This window comes from Amia ocellicauda, chromosome 14, assembly GCF_036373705.1.
Source record: "Amia ocellicauda isolate fAmiCal2 chromosome 14, fAmiCal2.hap1, whole genome shotgun sequence".
In the NCBI taxonomy this organism is placed as follows: Eukaryota; Metazoa; Chordata; class Actinopteri; order Amiiformes; family Amiidae; genus Amia; species Amia ocellicauda.
The window spans coordinates 10,799,490-10,813,778 of record NC_089863.1 but is presented as its reverse complement, the minus strand read 5'-3'; the positions used below and the strand labels follow the sequence as shown (position 1 = coordinate 10,813,778).

The 14,289-nt window shown below is 42.8% G+C and overlaps 1 protein-coding gene and 1 non-coding gene across 4 annotated transcripts; both read left to right on the top strand.

Annotated features, from left to right (window-relative positions):
• Positions 1 to 113: 113 nt before the first annotated feature.
• On the top strand, positions 114 to 13,504 carry LOC136768670 (kelch-like protein 33). 3 transcript variants are annotated; one of them, XM_066722972.1, is made up of 8 exons: positions 114 to 257; positions 1,979 to 2,024; positions 2,974 to 3,072; positions 4,541 to 5,245; positions 6,369 to 6,811; positions 7,188 to 7,681; positions 9,107 to 9,277; positions 9,588 to 13,504. In XM_066722972.1, exons 4-8 carry the CDS (start codon positions 4,558 to 4,560, stop codon positions 10,105 to 10,107), a joined length of 2,316 nt encoding a protein of 771 aa, XP_066579069.1. In that variant the 5' UTR covers positions 114 to 257; positions 1,979 to 2,024; positions 2,974 to 3,072; positions 4,541 to 4,557; the 3' UTR covers positions 10,108 to 13,504. The 3 variants fall into 3 exon arrangements, with proteins under 3 accessions (XP_066579069.1, XP_066579070.1, XP_066579072.1); XM_066722973.1 differs by lacking the exon at positions 2,974 to 3,072; XM_066722975.1 differs by lacking the exons at positions 1,979 to 2,024; positions 2,974 to 3,072.
• On the top strand, positions 10,397 to 10,470 carry trnai-aau (transfer RNA isoleucine (anticodon AAU)). The gene has a single exon. It is a non-coding gene; the product is annotated as a tRNA-Ile (tRNA).
• Positions 13,505 to 14,289: the final 785 nt, after the last annotated feature.

The following is a 14,289-nucleotide window of genomic DNA, read 5'->3' as shown; positions in this document are numbered from 1 at the left end:
ACTATGATTTGTGGGAGCACTGACAAAACAATTCGGAAATTATGTGCAAGGGTTTCCACTTTCGAATTGGTCAACAAAGACACACATTGTTTGTAGCCATCCGAGGGGTCAGTTCTCACAGACACACGCAACTAGCGGCTATAATTAGTCCACTGTAGTGAACACGGCCAAGGAGCTGCTGCCCCGATTGGGGTCACATTGTCAAAGTCACAGCGAGCGCACTGTCCACTGTCCACAGCGAGCTGCGTCACCTAAAGGTAAGGACAAAAACATCGCAGACACTACCAAACCGGATATTTTTTAATTAATATATAGACTATACTAATATAATCATGGTTATTATTGTTCATCACAGAATAAGATAATGTGGTAGATGTAGGAGAACACTTGGTTGTTAGATGTACTAAACACTTTCGCGTGTTTAGGAGTAATAAACCTGTCGCAAACGACTGGCAAAATGTAAGGTGGAATACAATACACAAAAGCAATCAGCGTCGCCTGGTTTAAATCACCGTTTTGCAGAAATGTGCGGTAGAGGTGGAGATTGTGCAATTGATGTGCACAATTTATTCCAATAAAAGGTACAGAAGCTGACAGCCTTAGCGACACGTACAATAAGCTAAGAACTTTGGAATGGATGTTTTAACCTGCCGTTAATTCCGAGAATATTTCTACAACTAGAAAACACACCCATCCTGTGAATGTCCAGGTGATTTGTGACTTAATCACGACCCACGACAGTCAAATATTAAGCCACCTATAATAAACATGGAAATGGCTGGCTTAGTTAAGTATACCTGTTTTAAACAGTTAACGAATGTGTAAGGGACGGGACAAGCAAACACCGATATTCGGAACAGCCCACTGACATCTCCACCTACTGTTTCACATTGTTCAATACCTTGATAATTTGTATGCACATGTGTAATGTTGTATGGCAGATGATTTGAGATATTCAATAATAATAATAATAATAATAATACAAATTGTTGTAAGGTGATAGTGGCTATGCTTTTAATTGTGGATACAGACACTGGTATAGAATGGAGCGCAAACCCGGTGCACCCATCATATAGGGCACTGATTGAGCGCAATAACTTCGGTGGGCTTCACATTAGGCTGGAGCAGTGTGGTTGGCTAGGCACATCTGCATAAATACACTTCAGCTGTCGCTATTTATTTCTTAAAATACCGCAAAGTTCATGCTATACTTCTTCCAAATGTATCGTTGAATATATTTAAATCAGTACTTTGCAACTGACTTTAATAATATATTTTCATTTAAGACCTTTTTTTTAACAATTATTATTTGGCCACAATGCACAACAGATAGGGAAGACCGGGGCTGGCTGTCACATGGGTAGTTTGTCACACATCTCATATCTACAACTCTAGAGAGGCCTGAAATAAAAATGTAACATCAGAATGTGTGCCTCCTTCTGAGGTCAACCATTGTGTTATTTCAACTGAAAGTCACAAAACATTGAGGTGAGCTCAATTTTAATGTTTTTTACCACCAAGAAAAAAAAGGTGTCCCACTACTTTTGTAATAAATGTTTGTTACATTTGGGTATTCAAAAAAATAGAACTTGTAATGAATAAAGGAAAGACTTTTTTTATATATGTTTTGATACTTTTTCTGGAAGGCTATGCTACATCATGTCAGGTAGTCAGCATAAAGTTAGCATAACAGTGTGGTACAGGCAAGTTGTCACATTAAATTTGGGATTGGTTGTCACATGTCAATATTGCAATAAGAGCAGTGTAGAGGACACATAAGGAAGAACAGCATGGCACACAACCTGAAGGTAGCAGAGTCATGGACAGATAAAGAGCAAGCCAACTCAGATTGGTTTACAGGTTTCTTAAAACACCACCCAACACTGTCAATAAGAAACCAACTAGTCTTGTTAGTGCCAGTAGTTGTTACAGAAATAATGTGAAGCTCTGCACCTGTTTTTTTTTTTTTTTTTTTCAGGCCTCCTCACCCTCCCATTTAAGCTGTAGGCCTAACAATTACAAAGGTATGGAGATGCAGTACTCTTTAATACAGTACTCTTTAAGTTGTTCACATAAAAGTATAGCGTTACTTTTGAAAAAAGTACATTTACATGATCTTGCTTCTGTAGTGTTGTTTCTGTTTTTGTCTTTGCGTGTGGAATCAAACCAACACTGATTAAACAAATTAAACAATATATAGATCTATATGGATATAGATATATAGATGTTGAAATAAATGAGCGAATATATAAATAAATTAATAAAACCATACAAATTTATTTCAAAGTATATTTATTTAAAATTTTGGTATGGAATTTCCTTAATTTAGAACAGAGGCAATATCTGTCTAGTCTCCTATCACACATTCTCTGACCATATTAAACTTCAGAGCTGTGTAGCATGTTCACATAGTTACTGTAAGAGTCCCTGTCACTCTGCCAAAAAAAAATACACTGCAACAGGAAAACAGCTAAACTTTAATTTCCTTTTCTTTTATAATACTAAAAAGAAAAGAAAACATATTATGTGGTTATAACAGAGTTTGTAATTCACCAAACTGATCTGAACCGATCAGAAAGCTCTCTTTCAGTTCTGTAGACACACAGGCAACTGCTTAAGCCTTGGGCAGGTTAGGCCATCCCTGATCGAGACAGACAGGGACAGATTCAAGCGATTGCGTCTAAGTGTGGAAACAGCCCTGTCAGCTAGAACTGGAGGATGTTCTTCACCTTAATTGAAACGTCCTTTCTCAGAGCGCAACAAAGGGGGAGAGAAAATACTCTGGCCTACTTCATTACAAAACTGGCAGGCGTTAGTCTCAACAGGAAGGGGAGGCAAGGGGGAGGGGGCGGTTGTGGGGGGGTTGTAAAGCCAGGGAATGTTTGGCTGGAATCCCACATCAGAGCGGTGTACCAACCTGGCCTGACCTCCAGGGTACTGTCTTACAATCCCATTGCATCACTGCCAAAACAGCTGCCAAGTGTGTAAAGCCAGAGCCAGCAGCCCTCTTCCCTGTGAGCTGCTCCTGCCTCCCAGCTCTCACCGACATAGCAGGGGACCCAGAGAGAAGGGGTAAGAGATCACAGAGTGCGCAAATCCTCTGTCCCAGAGATACCCTGTAAATGTTTTTGTTAATGCCATGGAGACCATGCATTCATGAAAATAGAAGTGGATGGAATCCAATAAGGAGGAGGGTGGAGTGAGTAGGAGAGAAATAACAACCTTTGCGGATAATTATATACAGTGAGGGAAAAAAGTATTTCATCCCCTGCTGATTTTGTACGTTTGCCCACTGACAAAGAAATGATCAGTGTATAATTTTAATGGTAGGTGTATTTTAACAGTGAGAGACAGAATAACAACAAAAAAATCCAGAAAAATGCATTTCAAAAAAGTTATAAATTAATTTGCATGTTAATGAGTGAAATAAGTATTTGATCCCCTATCAATCAGCAAGAGTTTCAATGATCATGAGAATGGTGAGGAATCAGCCCTGAACTACACGGGAGGATCTTGTTAATGATCTCAAGGCAGCTGGGACCATAGTCACCAAGAAAACAATTGGTAACTCACTACGGCGTGAAGGACTGAAATCCTGCAGCGCCCGCAAGGTCCCCCTGCTCAAGAAAGCACATGTACAGGCCCGTATGAAGTTTACCAATGAACATCTGAATGATTCAGAGGAGAACTGGGTGAAAGTGTTGTGGTCAGATGAGACCAAAATCGAGCTCTTTGGCATCAACTCAACTCGCCGTGTTTGGAGGAGGAGGAATGACCCCAAGAACACCATCCCCACCGTCAAACATGGAGGTGGAAACATTATGCTTTGGGGGTGTTTTTCTGCAAGGGGACAGGACAACTGCACCGCATCAAAGGGACGATGGACGGGGCCATGTACCATCAAATCTTGGGTGAGAACCTCCTTCCCTCAGCCAGGGCATTGAAAATGGGTCGTGGATGAGTATTCCAGCATGACAATGACCCAAAACACACAGCCAAGGCAACAGAGGAGTGGCTCCAGAAGAAGCACATTAAGGTCCTGGAATGGCCTAGCCAGTCTCCAGACCTTAATCCCAGAGAAAATCTGTGGAGGGAGCTGAAGGTTCAAGTTGCCAAACTTCAGCCTCGAAACCTTAATGAATTGGAGAAGATCTGCAAAGAGGAGTGGGACAAAATCCCTCCTGAGATGTGTGCAAACCTGGTGGCCAACTACAAGAAACGTCTGACCTCTGTGATTGCCAACAAGGGTTTTGCCACCAAGTACTAAGTCGAAGGGGTCAAATACTTATTTCCCTCATTAATATGCAAATCAATTGATAACTTTTTTGAAATGCGTTTTTCTGGATTTTTTTGTTGTAATTCTGTCTCTCCCTGTTAAAATACACCTACCATTAAAATTATAGACTGATCATTTCTTTGTCAGTGGGCAAACGTACAAAATCAGCAGGGGATCAAATACTTTTATGTGCGTATATTTATATAATAAGCAAGATAATAAGATCTGGCACACTGACTATTAAGTCTGTACTCTCCTCTTTAGGGCCCATTTGGACAAAGATGCCACAAAGGTTGACTAAGGTGAGAAAAGACAATGAGAGGGATGTGTCTTTGCAGGACACGATTGGCCTCTTCCAAGCCAAGAGCGTGGAGGGACATGTGGGGCAGGAGCCAGCAGAGCCGGGAGGAAACAAAGCTGCGAGGCACTCCCCCCTGGTCCCCCTGGAGCACAAGTGCTACGCTGATCCTGATCACTGTGATGCCTTCTTCTCGGCGCTCAACTCCCTGAGGGATGAAGGGCTGCTCCTGGACTGCAGCCTCTTACTCCTGGGCCGGCCTTTTGGGGCCCACTCTCTGGCCCTGGCCTCCGTGAGTCGGGTGGCACGTGGTTGGCTGAAATCGGGTCAGGTGACCATGGGCACCCACCTCCCGCAGCCGGATGTGGTCGGGCTAGATGGGAAGGTAACAGCAGTGGGGTTACAGGCTGTGCTGCACTTCGCCTACACCGGGGAGGCCAGGTCCGGGCCTGAGGAGACAGGAGAGGTCCTGGAGGCCTGTGGCTGGCTAGAAGTTGACCGTTTTACCCATTGCTGCATGCCTGTGGTGGTCACCGACCCCCTGGAGGTGATGAAGAAGGCTCCTTCGGCTCGTTGTGAGAGAGAGAAGAATCTTAGGGTGATCCGGGAGCTCTGGGAGAAAGGGATCGGCTGTGATGTTAAGCTGCAAGCGGATGGAGTCTCTTTCCAAGGTAATTATTATATATATATATATATTTTTTTTTTTTCTTGGCAGACGCCCTTATCCAGGGCGACTTACAACGTAATGCTACTGGTTTAGCCAGAAAGCAACAGCAAATTTAGCTATTGTTGATTTCAACATGTAAAGCACTCTATGGCAACTTTGATCGAAGCTTAATAAAAAAAAAAGTAAAATTAATAAATTATCAAGGACTGGAATTGATTAAAAGGCCACACAAATCTACAACCAGTTCTAACATTCCTGAAGAAATGGTACGTCTTGTATCACTTCCCCCAGCTATCAGTCAGACACCTAACCCCTTAGGAACAGCCTGGCTGAGGATTACACAATTAGAAAATGACTATAGCAAGCTATGTAGAGTATTAGAATATACTGTATCAACACAGGGGAACCTTCATTGTCTTTCTTCACGGCAGAACAAAATGTACAGGATCCCCATGGTAAATTCAGGTTAATGTTGAAAAGCTAAGCCACCAATAAATGAGTCAACTGAGCCACACAGAGCTATAAATGGAACAATCTTGGTCTGCACCCTGATAAGAATCAAATAACTGCACTGAGATCGGGCAGAACAATATCAGGTCACATAGACCGCGACTGTTATCGCTATGATCAACACTGGAAGGCAGCTACTTAGTGGTGACCAAACCCGTAATGATATTGAAAAAATAATAATGATAATACAAAATAGAATGGGGCAGATTTGCAGTAGAGCCCCTTACTGTTCCTGCTGACCCCGATGAGTGTAATATGTCCTTCAACAGAAACGATATACAGTGCATCTCATGGTCTGTTTTTGCCCCCTCAAGTATTTATTTATCTGCAGAAGCCCCTGTCATTCTGTACAGGGGAAGGGGGACAAGAGTTAATAGTTTTGAATATATATATATATATACTGAATATATAGATATATATTGTAGATACAGGCAAACAGATATAGTTGGAGAGACACTGACACACGTACATGAATTGAAACAGAAGCAAAATCTCTTTCACTCTCTCCCCCTAACTACCTCCCACCCTTCTCCCCTTCTCCCCCCCTCTCTCTCATTCTCTCTCTCTCTGTCTCTGTCTCTCCCCCTAATTCCTCACCCCTGTCTCTCTCCCCTCAGCTCACCGCGTGGCCCTGGCAGCTTGTGGTGACTTCTTCCGTGCCATGTTCCTCAGTGGCATGAAGGAGGCCTTCCAGAGGGAGGTGCACATGCCCACCATGCCACCCACCGCCCTCTCCTCCCTCCTGGGTTTCATCTATTCTGGGTCCCTGCTCCTCAGCTGGGACAATGTGTTTGAGGTGACGGAAGCGGCACTCAGGTACCAGGTGCTGGGCGCCCTTTCCCTCTGTCAGGACTTCCTGGTGGCTGAGATGGACCCCGACAGCTGCCTGGACGTCCTGGCCCTGGCTGAGGCCTATGGGCTGGGGGAGCTGGCCAAGAAGGCGGAAGAGTTCATCCTTAGCCACTTTGAGAGAGTGGCTGCCAGGCCCAAGTTCCTGGACCTCCCTGCTGCCCAACTAGCTCATCTTCTAGCAAAGGACTCCCTGTATGTGAGCAGCGAGGTGGGTGAGAGCTTAGACATTGTAATATATGAACTATTTTTTTACTTGCATTGTATGTGATCACTGCAGATAATGTCCCTAGTGTTCCAAATATCTTAGAATAACATTTCAGTATTACTGTTCTGTTATTATATAATAATCTATTGCTGTTCTATTATTTTATGCTATTCTATGGCAGTCCCAACATTAAAATGGTGCTCGCTGACACTTCTGTAGGACCATGCGACAGATACCCCATCCAGTCATAGTACCAAATCCTCCTTCCGCTTATTCTGTCCCTTTACTAGAAACAATGCAACAAGCAGTACAGGTTTAGCCAATCCACACACAGAACCCTGATGCTTACAGCTCCCCTCTTTACTGGTTGCCACTCAAGGTTGAAGTCTTCCGTGTGGTGGTGGCCTGGCTGGAAGAGGAGTGGGGTGCCCGGCTGCCATTCCTGGCGGAGCTGCTGAAACAAGTCCGCTTCCCCCTGATGGCACCCAGGGAACTGCAGGAGGTGGAAGTGACGGCCCAGATCCTGATCCAAGCCCCCGGCTGCAGGGAGATCCTGGAGGGGATCCGATCTGCACGCCAGCCCCGAGAGATCTCCTCTTGCCAACCACGGACGCCTAATCAGGTGCTGGTCCTGGTGGGCGGGGACCATGTGAAGGATGACTTCAGCCGGCGGGTGCCCAGCGCGGCTGTGCAGTTCGCCCACCGCTTCCTGGCTGGCATGGGGCTGATCCGCAAGGTGGAGTGGAGGGCGCTCTCTCACATGCCCACCCCAGCCCGCTTCCGCCATGCCATGTGTGTCCTCAACAACCAGCTGTACATCTTTGGAGGGCGGAAATACTATGGCCAGAGGGACATCCTCAAGTCTGTGCTGAGGTACAGAGCCGGAAGCCTACTGTCCCATACAGGACAATGGTCTGTTGGTATTGTACATCTATATATTGTGGCTCGGCCCTGGGCTTGGGGACTACATCTCCCAGTCATTAGGCCAAATGGAATAAATACATGTGTAATATTATGTCTCTTGGGAGATGTAGTCCCCAAGCTCACTGCCACTCTACAATATGTATAGGGTCTTAGAAACATATTAAAAACATATGAGAAATATAGCATACATATACAGAGGGACAGTGTCAGTGTACAGTTCCATTCAGAGGGGATGGATAAAGACAATGGGTTTACCATCCTGCAGGGTCTTTTTGAATGCATGAGTTTTTTGCTTTCTTTGGGGGTTAGGGGATGGGGGGGTTGGTCATGTTTTGTAATTTTAGTACAAAAAGGTGTTGTGCAATCTAAAAAAGGTAACGAGACAAGGACAGTGAAATTCAACTCAAATGACAAGCCTCCCAGACAGACAACGGCGATTATGATGTTTAAGAAACGTTCCCCCATTCCCCAAAAATAAATAAAATCTGCAAAATGGCAGTTAGCAAACCATACATTTACGATTGCAAACAGAGTACTGGTTTAACAGATATAGCAGAGGCTTACAGCATGGTAGTAGAGAGTTTCAGATTGCTTGTGGCTTACCTCTTACCACAATCAAAAAACACCCAAACTGCATCCTACCACAGGATCACACTATGCTATTGTTTCTTTACAGCTCTGTTTCTGCTGTGCTGACAAACTGTACCCACATTCAGCCGTGTTAGGAATGCACATAAAACCAATGTAGGCCAGAATGAAGCACTTGGTAGAGTTAAGTCAACAATCAATGCCATCTGAGTCATTAGAAGGTGGGTGGTAATCAATCTCTTCTGGGAGTCTGCTGGGATTCCCCAAGTGCAAGTTAGTCTTGGAAAATTTACCAAATGATTTTAACACTTTAAACTTGTTTTTTATTATAGTTTTACAGTGGTTTCCTATGAGTTCAATATGCCTTCATTGTGCTTTACTGCACTGAATCCTGGGATTACCATGTTATACTGTGTATTTCTAAGGCCTGTTTTACTTCATCAAGTTGTGATTACTTCAAGATGGTAAAATGGAGTCAAGCCCAATGAAGGTGTGTTAACACTATAGGAAAGTACTGTAAAACTAGGGCACACACACGGTGAAAACCGTGTTCAAAGTGCACACGTCCTCTAGGTGAATGTGCATGATGGGATTTCTTAACCACATGTCTCTGTGATAAAGCTGGAATCTACTTACAGTCCTATAGAGAACCTGGGTAAAAGTAATGAGCATAAGGGGCTGAAAACAGAAACCTAGCAGTGGGCTCTGGAAGAACAACGTCACATGACATGGTACAGGTAAGGCCCTGAGCAACCACAGAGGTGTAACCAGCTTCATTCTGTACAGGTACGACCCAGCCCACGACACCTGGGAAGAGCTTGCGGACATGCAGCAGCAACGCAACAATTTTGCTGTGGTCTGCCTGGAGGGGGTGATGTATGCCATAGGGGGCAACCTGGATGACACCGAGTACCTGGACTCAGTGGAGTGCTACACCCATGAGGACAACACCTGGAGGTACTTCTTGCCCAGCCAGAGTCAGAGGAAGACTGACCCAGGCCAACCCCAGCCTCTCTCTCCACCTCCATCTCTTCCCCCATCTCCTTCTCTTCCTATCCCATCTTTCTTTCAGACTCTCGCTCTCTTAGCAGCTCTCCCTGTGAGCATCAGTGTTTATGTGCTGCACTGTCTAGTGTGGTGACATGTCAAGCATGGCATCCTGATCAGCTTTTCTCTCTCCATCTCTCATCTTACTTCAGTGTTAATGTGTTACTGTCCAATCCATCAATTTAGTATCTCCCACCCTCTCTTCTTCTCTCTCTCCCAGGTTCACCCAACCTCTCCCCAGCGCTCTCTGTGGGCATGCAGCTGCCGTGTATGATGGAGAGATTTACATCTCGGGGGGATGTGATGGGCAGAACCATTGCCTCGGCTCCATGTGGCACTATCACCCGGTCCTGGGCTGCACCCCACGGGCACCCATGAGGGGGGAGAGGGCCGGGCACGTGATGGAGGTGGTGTGCAGCCATCTGTATGTGGCAGGGGGTCTGTACCCGTTGGCTGGGGGCTTCGGAGACCAGCTGGCCTGTGAGTCCTACGACCCTGCCTCTGACTCCTGGGGCCCGGTGGCCAGCCTGCCCATGCCCCACCTCTCCCCTGCCTCGGCGGTTCTGAATGGGCACATCTACGTGCTGGGCGGCTCCTCCTGCCAGACCTGCCAGGACAGCCACCTGGTGCACTGCTATGACCCGCAATCCGACTGCTGGGCCAATGTTGGCATGATGCAGCGTGCATACGCGGACATAGCTGCTTGCGTGCTGCTGGTCCCAGGACATCTGAGACAGTAAGAGAGGACAGGGGAGGGGGAGAAGAGAGGAAGAGGTGGTAGATAGAGGGGGTTGAGGAGAGGATGAGGGAGGTGTTGGTGATGCAGGGGTGAGGGGATTTAAAATGTTTTTTCTTTTTAGTGGGGTTGTGTTAAATGATCAGTTTGTCTTTTACAGACATGAGTTGTAAACAGAAACAAGACTGACATGCAGTACTTTTTCTGCTCGCTTACGGTGTGAGGTGAAACTACACTCTACTATACCATATTATTATTATTATTACTATTATTACAAAGCACTTTATAGCTCTGGCCGGTTAGCTCAGTTGGTTAGAGCGTAGTGCTAATAACGCCAAGGTCACGGGTTCGATCCCCGTATTGGCCAATTACAGCTTTTCATTCACTTTTAATATGAACCACGTATTTTTTTTGTATTTTTTGGAAGTACGCTGCACACGTCTGTATTCACTCAAAATGAGTTATTTAAAACTGACAATACTATTAACAATAGTTCTCAAAATCATAGGAAATGGCAAATAAGGAAGGTCTTATTGTTGTTCAGAGTGGTAACGCACAATTGTGTGTATGTGTGTGTATATGCGTATTTCAACAATAGAATGATATGTAATTATAAAACGTATTTGTGTAACAACAACAATACTTATAATTATTATTCAATTTAAATAACCCATCCACCAGAGAGGAATACGTAATGGTCTTTATTACAAAAGCAGTTAAAAGCAGCCCAGGGTAAATGCGTGTTTCGACAACTTCAAACGCTATTATTAGCACATGTAATACCAAACCAAACAGACGAATAGAAATCGCAAATCCAGAATTACTTTATGACGTTTTGAAATTAAAACATAAAAGCATACAATGTACAGGGCTTCAATCTCAGACTGTTAACATTGTCATCTGGCTACGGGGCTTCAGAATTTATGTAGCTAATGGGGTTCTAAGGCCAACCTGTCTTTACAACCTGACATTAAACTTGGTTGTATTTCTAAAATATAATTTACATTGCAGTCACATACAGCATTTCTGTCCATTCCCAGTGTAACAGATGAGATTAATTGGGTTAAAGGTAGGGTGTGCAATCTTTTCCATAAACATTTTTTGTTACACTGGTTGAAAGTCTCTTCACATCCTGATAGCAATCAATAATGTAAGTGGTCTAAATGTAAGAAAAAAAGATATATATATAAATCTTCTGTGGAAAGGACAACACTAAAAAAGGTTAGACCAATCATTGCATTGGTCCGAATGTAATGATAGGTTGTCCTTCCTGTCTGTCAATCTGTATTTACATACCTCCGCGCAACTTGTTCGCGCAGACAATCACACGTCATCAGCGCGGGAACCTTGACGCTGTGCAGAGCGAGCGCGAGAATGGAAGGCGAACCGCAGCTACTATTTTTAAAAACATAATAACCGTAAATAAGTTGTTTACGTTCGTTATTATTGTAATGTCTGACCTTGAATGAGACATGAGGTCATCTGAAACTGTTGCGATCGATTCCACTCACACGTCTCTCCTGGCGCTGAGACTCTGTGTGCGTGTGCGCATGTGTGATAGAGGGGGCGTGGCTTTGGAGACGTTCTGAAGCGAGGGCGGGTCTATCTTTCAAAACAAGCTGCTGCTGCTGCCTCCCAGGATTGCAAACCCCAGCTTTAATTGGTCCTCATTGTTATACGTAGCTGGTGCAGGTGATTTTGCTAATGGATTTCCACAGGTACTGGATATATAAATGAGCTCCTAGCGAGGGATTGGGGAAACATATGGGCTCAAATAAGCGCCACAAGTAACGAAATCAAAATAATAATAAAAAACAATACTGTAAAGGAGCAATATAAAGTAGAGAATGTTGAGATCAAACATAAAACAATTGAAACCAAAATGTATAGAAGTGTAAACAAAAATAACTATATCAAAAGCAAAAGCAAAAAAAAAGGCAGGAACTCCAGTGCTATAGCTTTTACATGATTTGCTTTTTGTTTACAATTCTATACATTTTTCGTTCGATTGTTTTATTTTTTTATCTCAAAATCATTTTTTTATCAACTTTATTTTTTGTTACAATATTAATATACAGTCTCTCCATAGTGACCTCTGCTGGTCAATATATGGTATCGGCATCTTTGATCTATAGTGCAATAACGGTTATGCGAAAATGCGTCCATGTCCACAGATAAGTGTCATAAACCTTCCATTGTAACTTAAGTTGAATTTTAGAAGCTAGTCATAATTACTTGATGAATGTCGTATGTTATGTAAGCAAAATAAATAAAATAAATGCAATTAACTATAAGTGTAGTCTGCATTTCATATAGCCTATGGTCAGTATATCTAGGGATGTGGTTGTGTAATGATCCAAGTGATGCTGATATAGAGTATAACCTACATTTTGTTTACCAGGTATGCTCGTGCAACTGGGAAAGTGATGGTTTATATAGGGCAAAAGAAGACTATATTTTGTGAAGTGGAGAGAGACGTATGAGCTTATATAAACAAGAATAGGGATTGTGTTGAATAGGCAAATGTGTTGGAGGGACATGATTATGCAACTGGACAATTGGTGTAATTTAAATAATTGTATTTAAAAAAATACTGCTGGTGCTGACTCTATCACAATATCTATCTATCTATCACTAAATCTATGTATCTAAAACTATCTCTTAATCTGTCTCTCATCTAACTTGCTATCTGTATATCTATCTAAGTATTTCTCTCTATCTCTCTCAATAGATGCATTCTGTAGCATCTGCAAACCTGTCTCCTCTCTATAACCCTTGGATTTGAGGTAGTTCAGAATTATTTTAAACATTATGTGTGTTTGATACACCAACATGTATTCTAAACCAATTTGACAGTCAGCAGCTGGTGTGATGTAACAAAGCTTCATTTGCAGTGATCACATGGTTTCTGGCAAGGTGCCATGGGGCTTTGAACCATTGTATCACAACATTGTGCTTTGGAAGGGTATACTGCTTCATGAAGCCTTCTTCGAGCCTAACATCATTTCTGGGCAACAAGTTTTTATCTTTCCTTACACCAGGGCACTTGAGCTGTTTTGTCTGTTTGCCCAAAGGGTTTTGTGACATAGGTGAGAAGGAGAAAGTGTCAGCTGCATGTCTTCATATCTTTTATGCCATTGTTTTCTGTTGTTCATTGTTGATTGTAGACAGTAATTGCTCTGTTACAGTGAACTAGTGATTGGGTTATTTCTATATTTATTTTTCTGGATTTATTTTTTGTTTCACTTATTTATAATGTTGTTTTTCTTCTGGAAAGTATGTGTGCAGTGTTTTATTATAGTTCATTTATATATATTCACGGATGGTTTTGGGATTTATGATTGATGTAATTACACTTGTAATGTATTACTCAGGTTGGGTAATAAATTATCTCATTCACATCTCTGCTTACTCTTGTTTGTTATGAGGGGTCTGCATTGGGGGACAGGGCCTTAGTTATAAGTATTTCCTTGAGTGAAATTCCTAAGGTGGCGTAGTCAACTAATCAATTAGAAGAATAGAAGGGTAGAAGGGAATCTCCATGTGTCATGCCACAGGCTGATTTAGCATGGTTACACCTATAATACAGTGCAATTAATGGAAAGCAATATGACCCGAGCTCTCTTGTAGGCCGGGGAGGTGGAGGATGACCGACATCAGCATTTGGCTGTCATGGTCGGACTGCAGTTACAGTCAGGGAGATGGATCATGTCCGACTATATGCCAACAGATATTATATGATATCTGTGCAACTTGTTTTACTAAACGGACCTATACAACTTTAAAATATCATATGTATGAATAATAATCATAGTAAATATATTTGACAATGTCAAAAATGTTGAAAAAATTTGTGAACATTCAAAAATAGACTGGATAGGATCCTTGGATCACTCAGTTATTAATGGACACCAAACGAGCACGATGGGTCGAATGGCCTCCTCTCGTTTGTAAACTTTCTTATGTTCTGAACTGTCATTATTTCCAAAATATCATTTTAAAAATATCAAAGATAGGCTTTTTATTTTCAGTACTGTGGAATGGTCTCAAGTTAATTTAAATGACAATATATAGCCAGTTTATTAATTAATTATGTAGCAAATGTATTAATTTGTAACTAATTTGCCAGAAGTAAAAAACAGAAGTGTTCACATTTTCTTCGCATTGTATTTTTCTTCAATGAGCC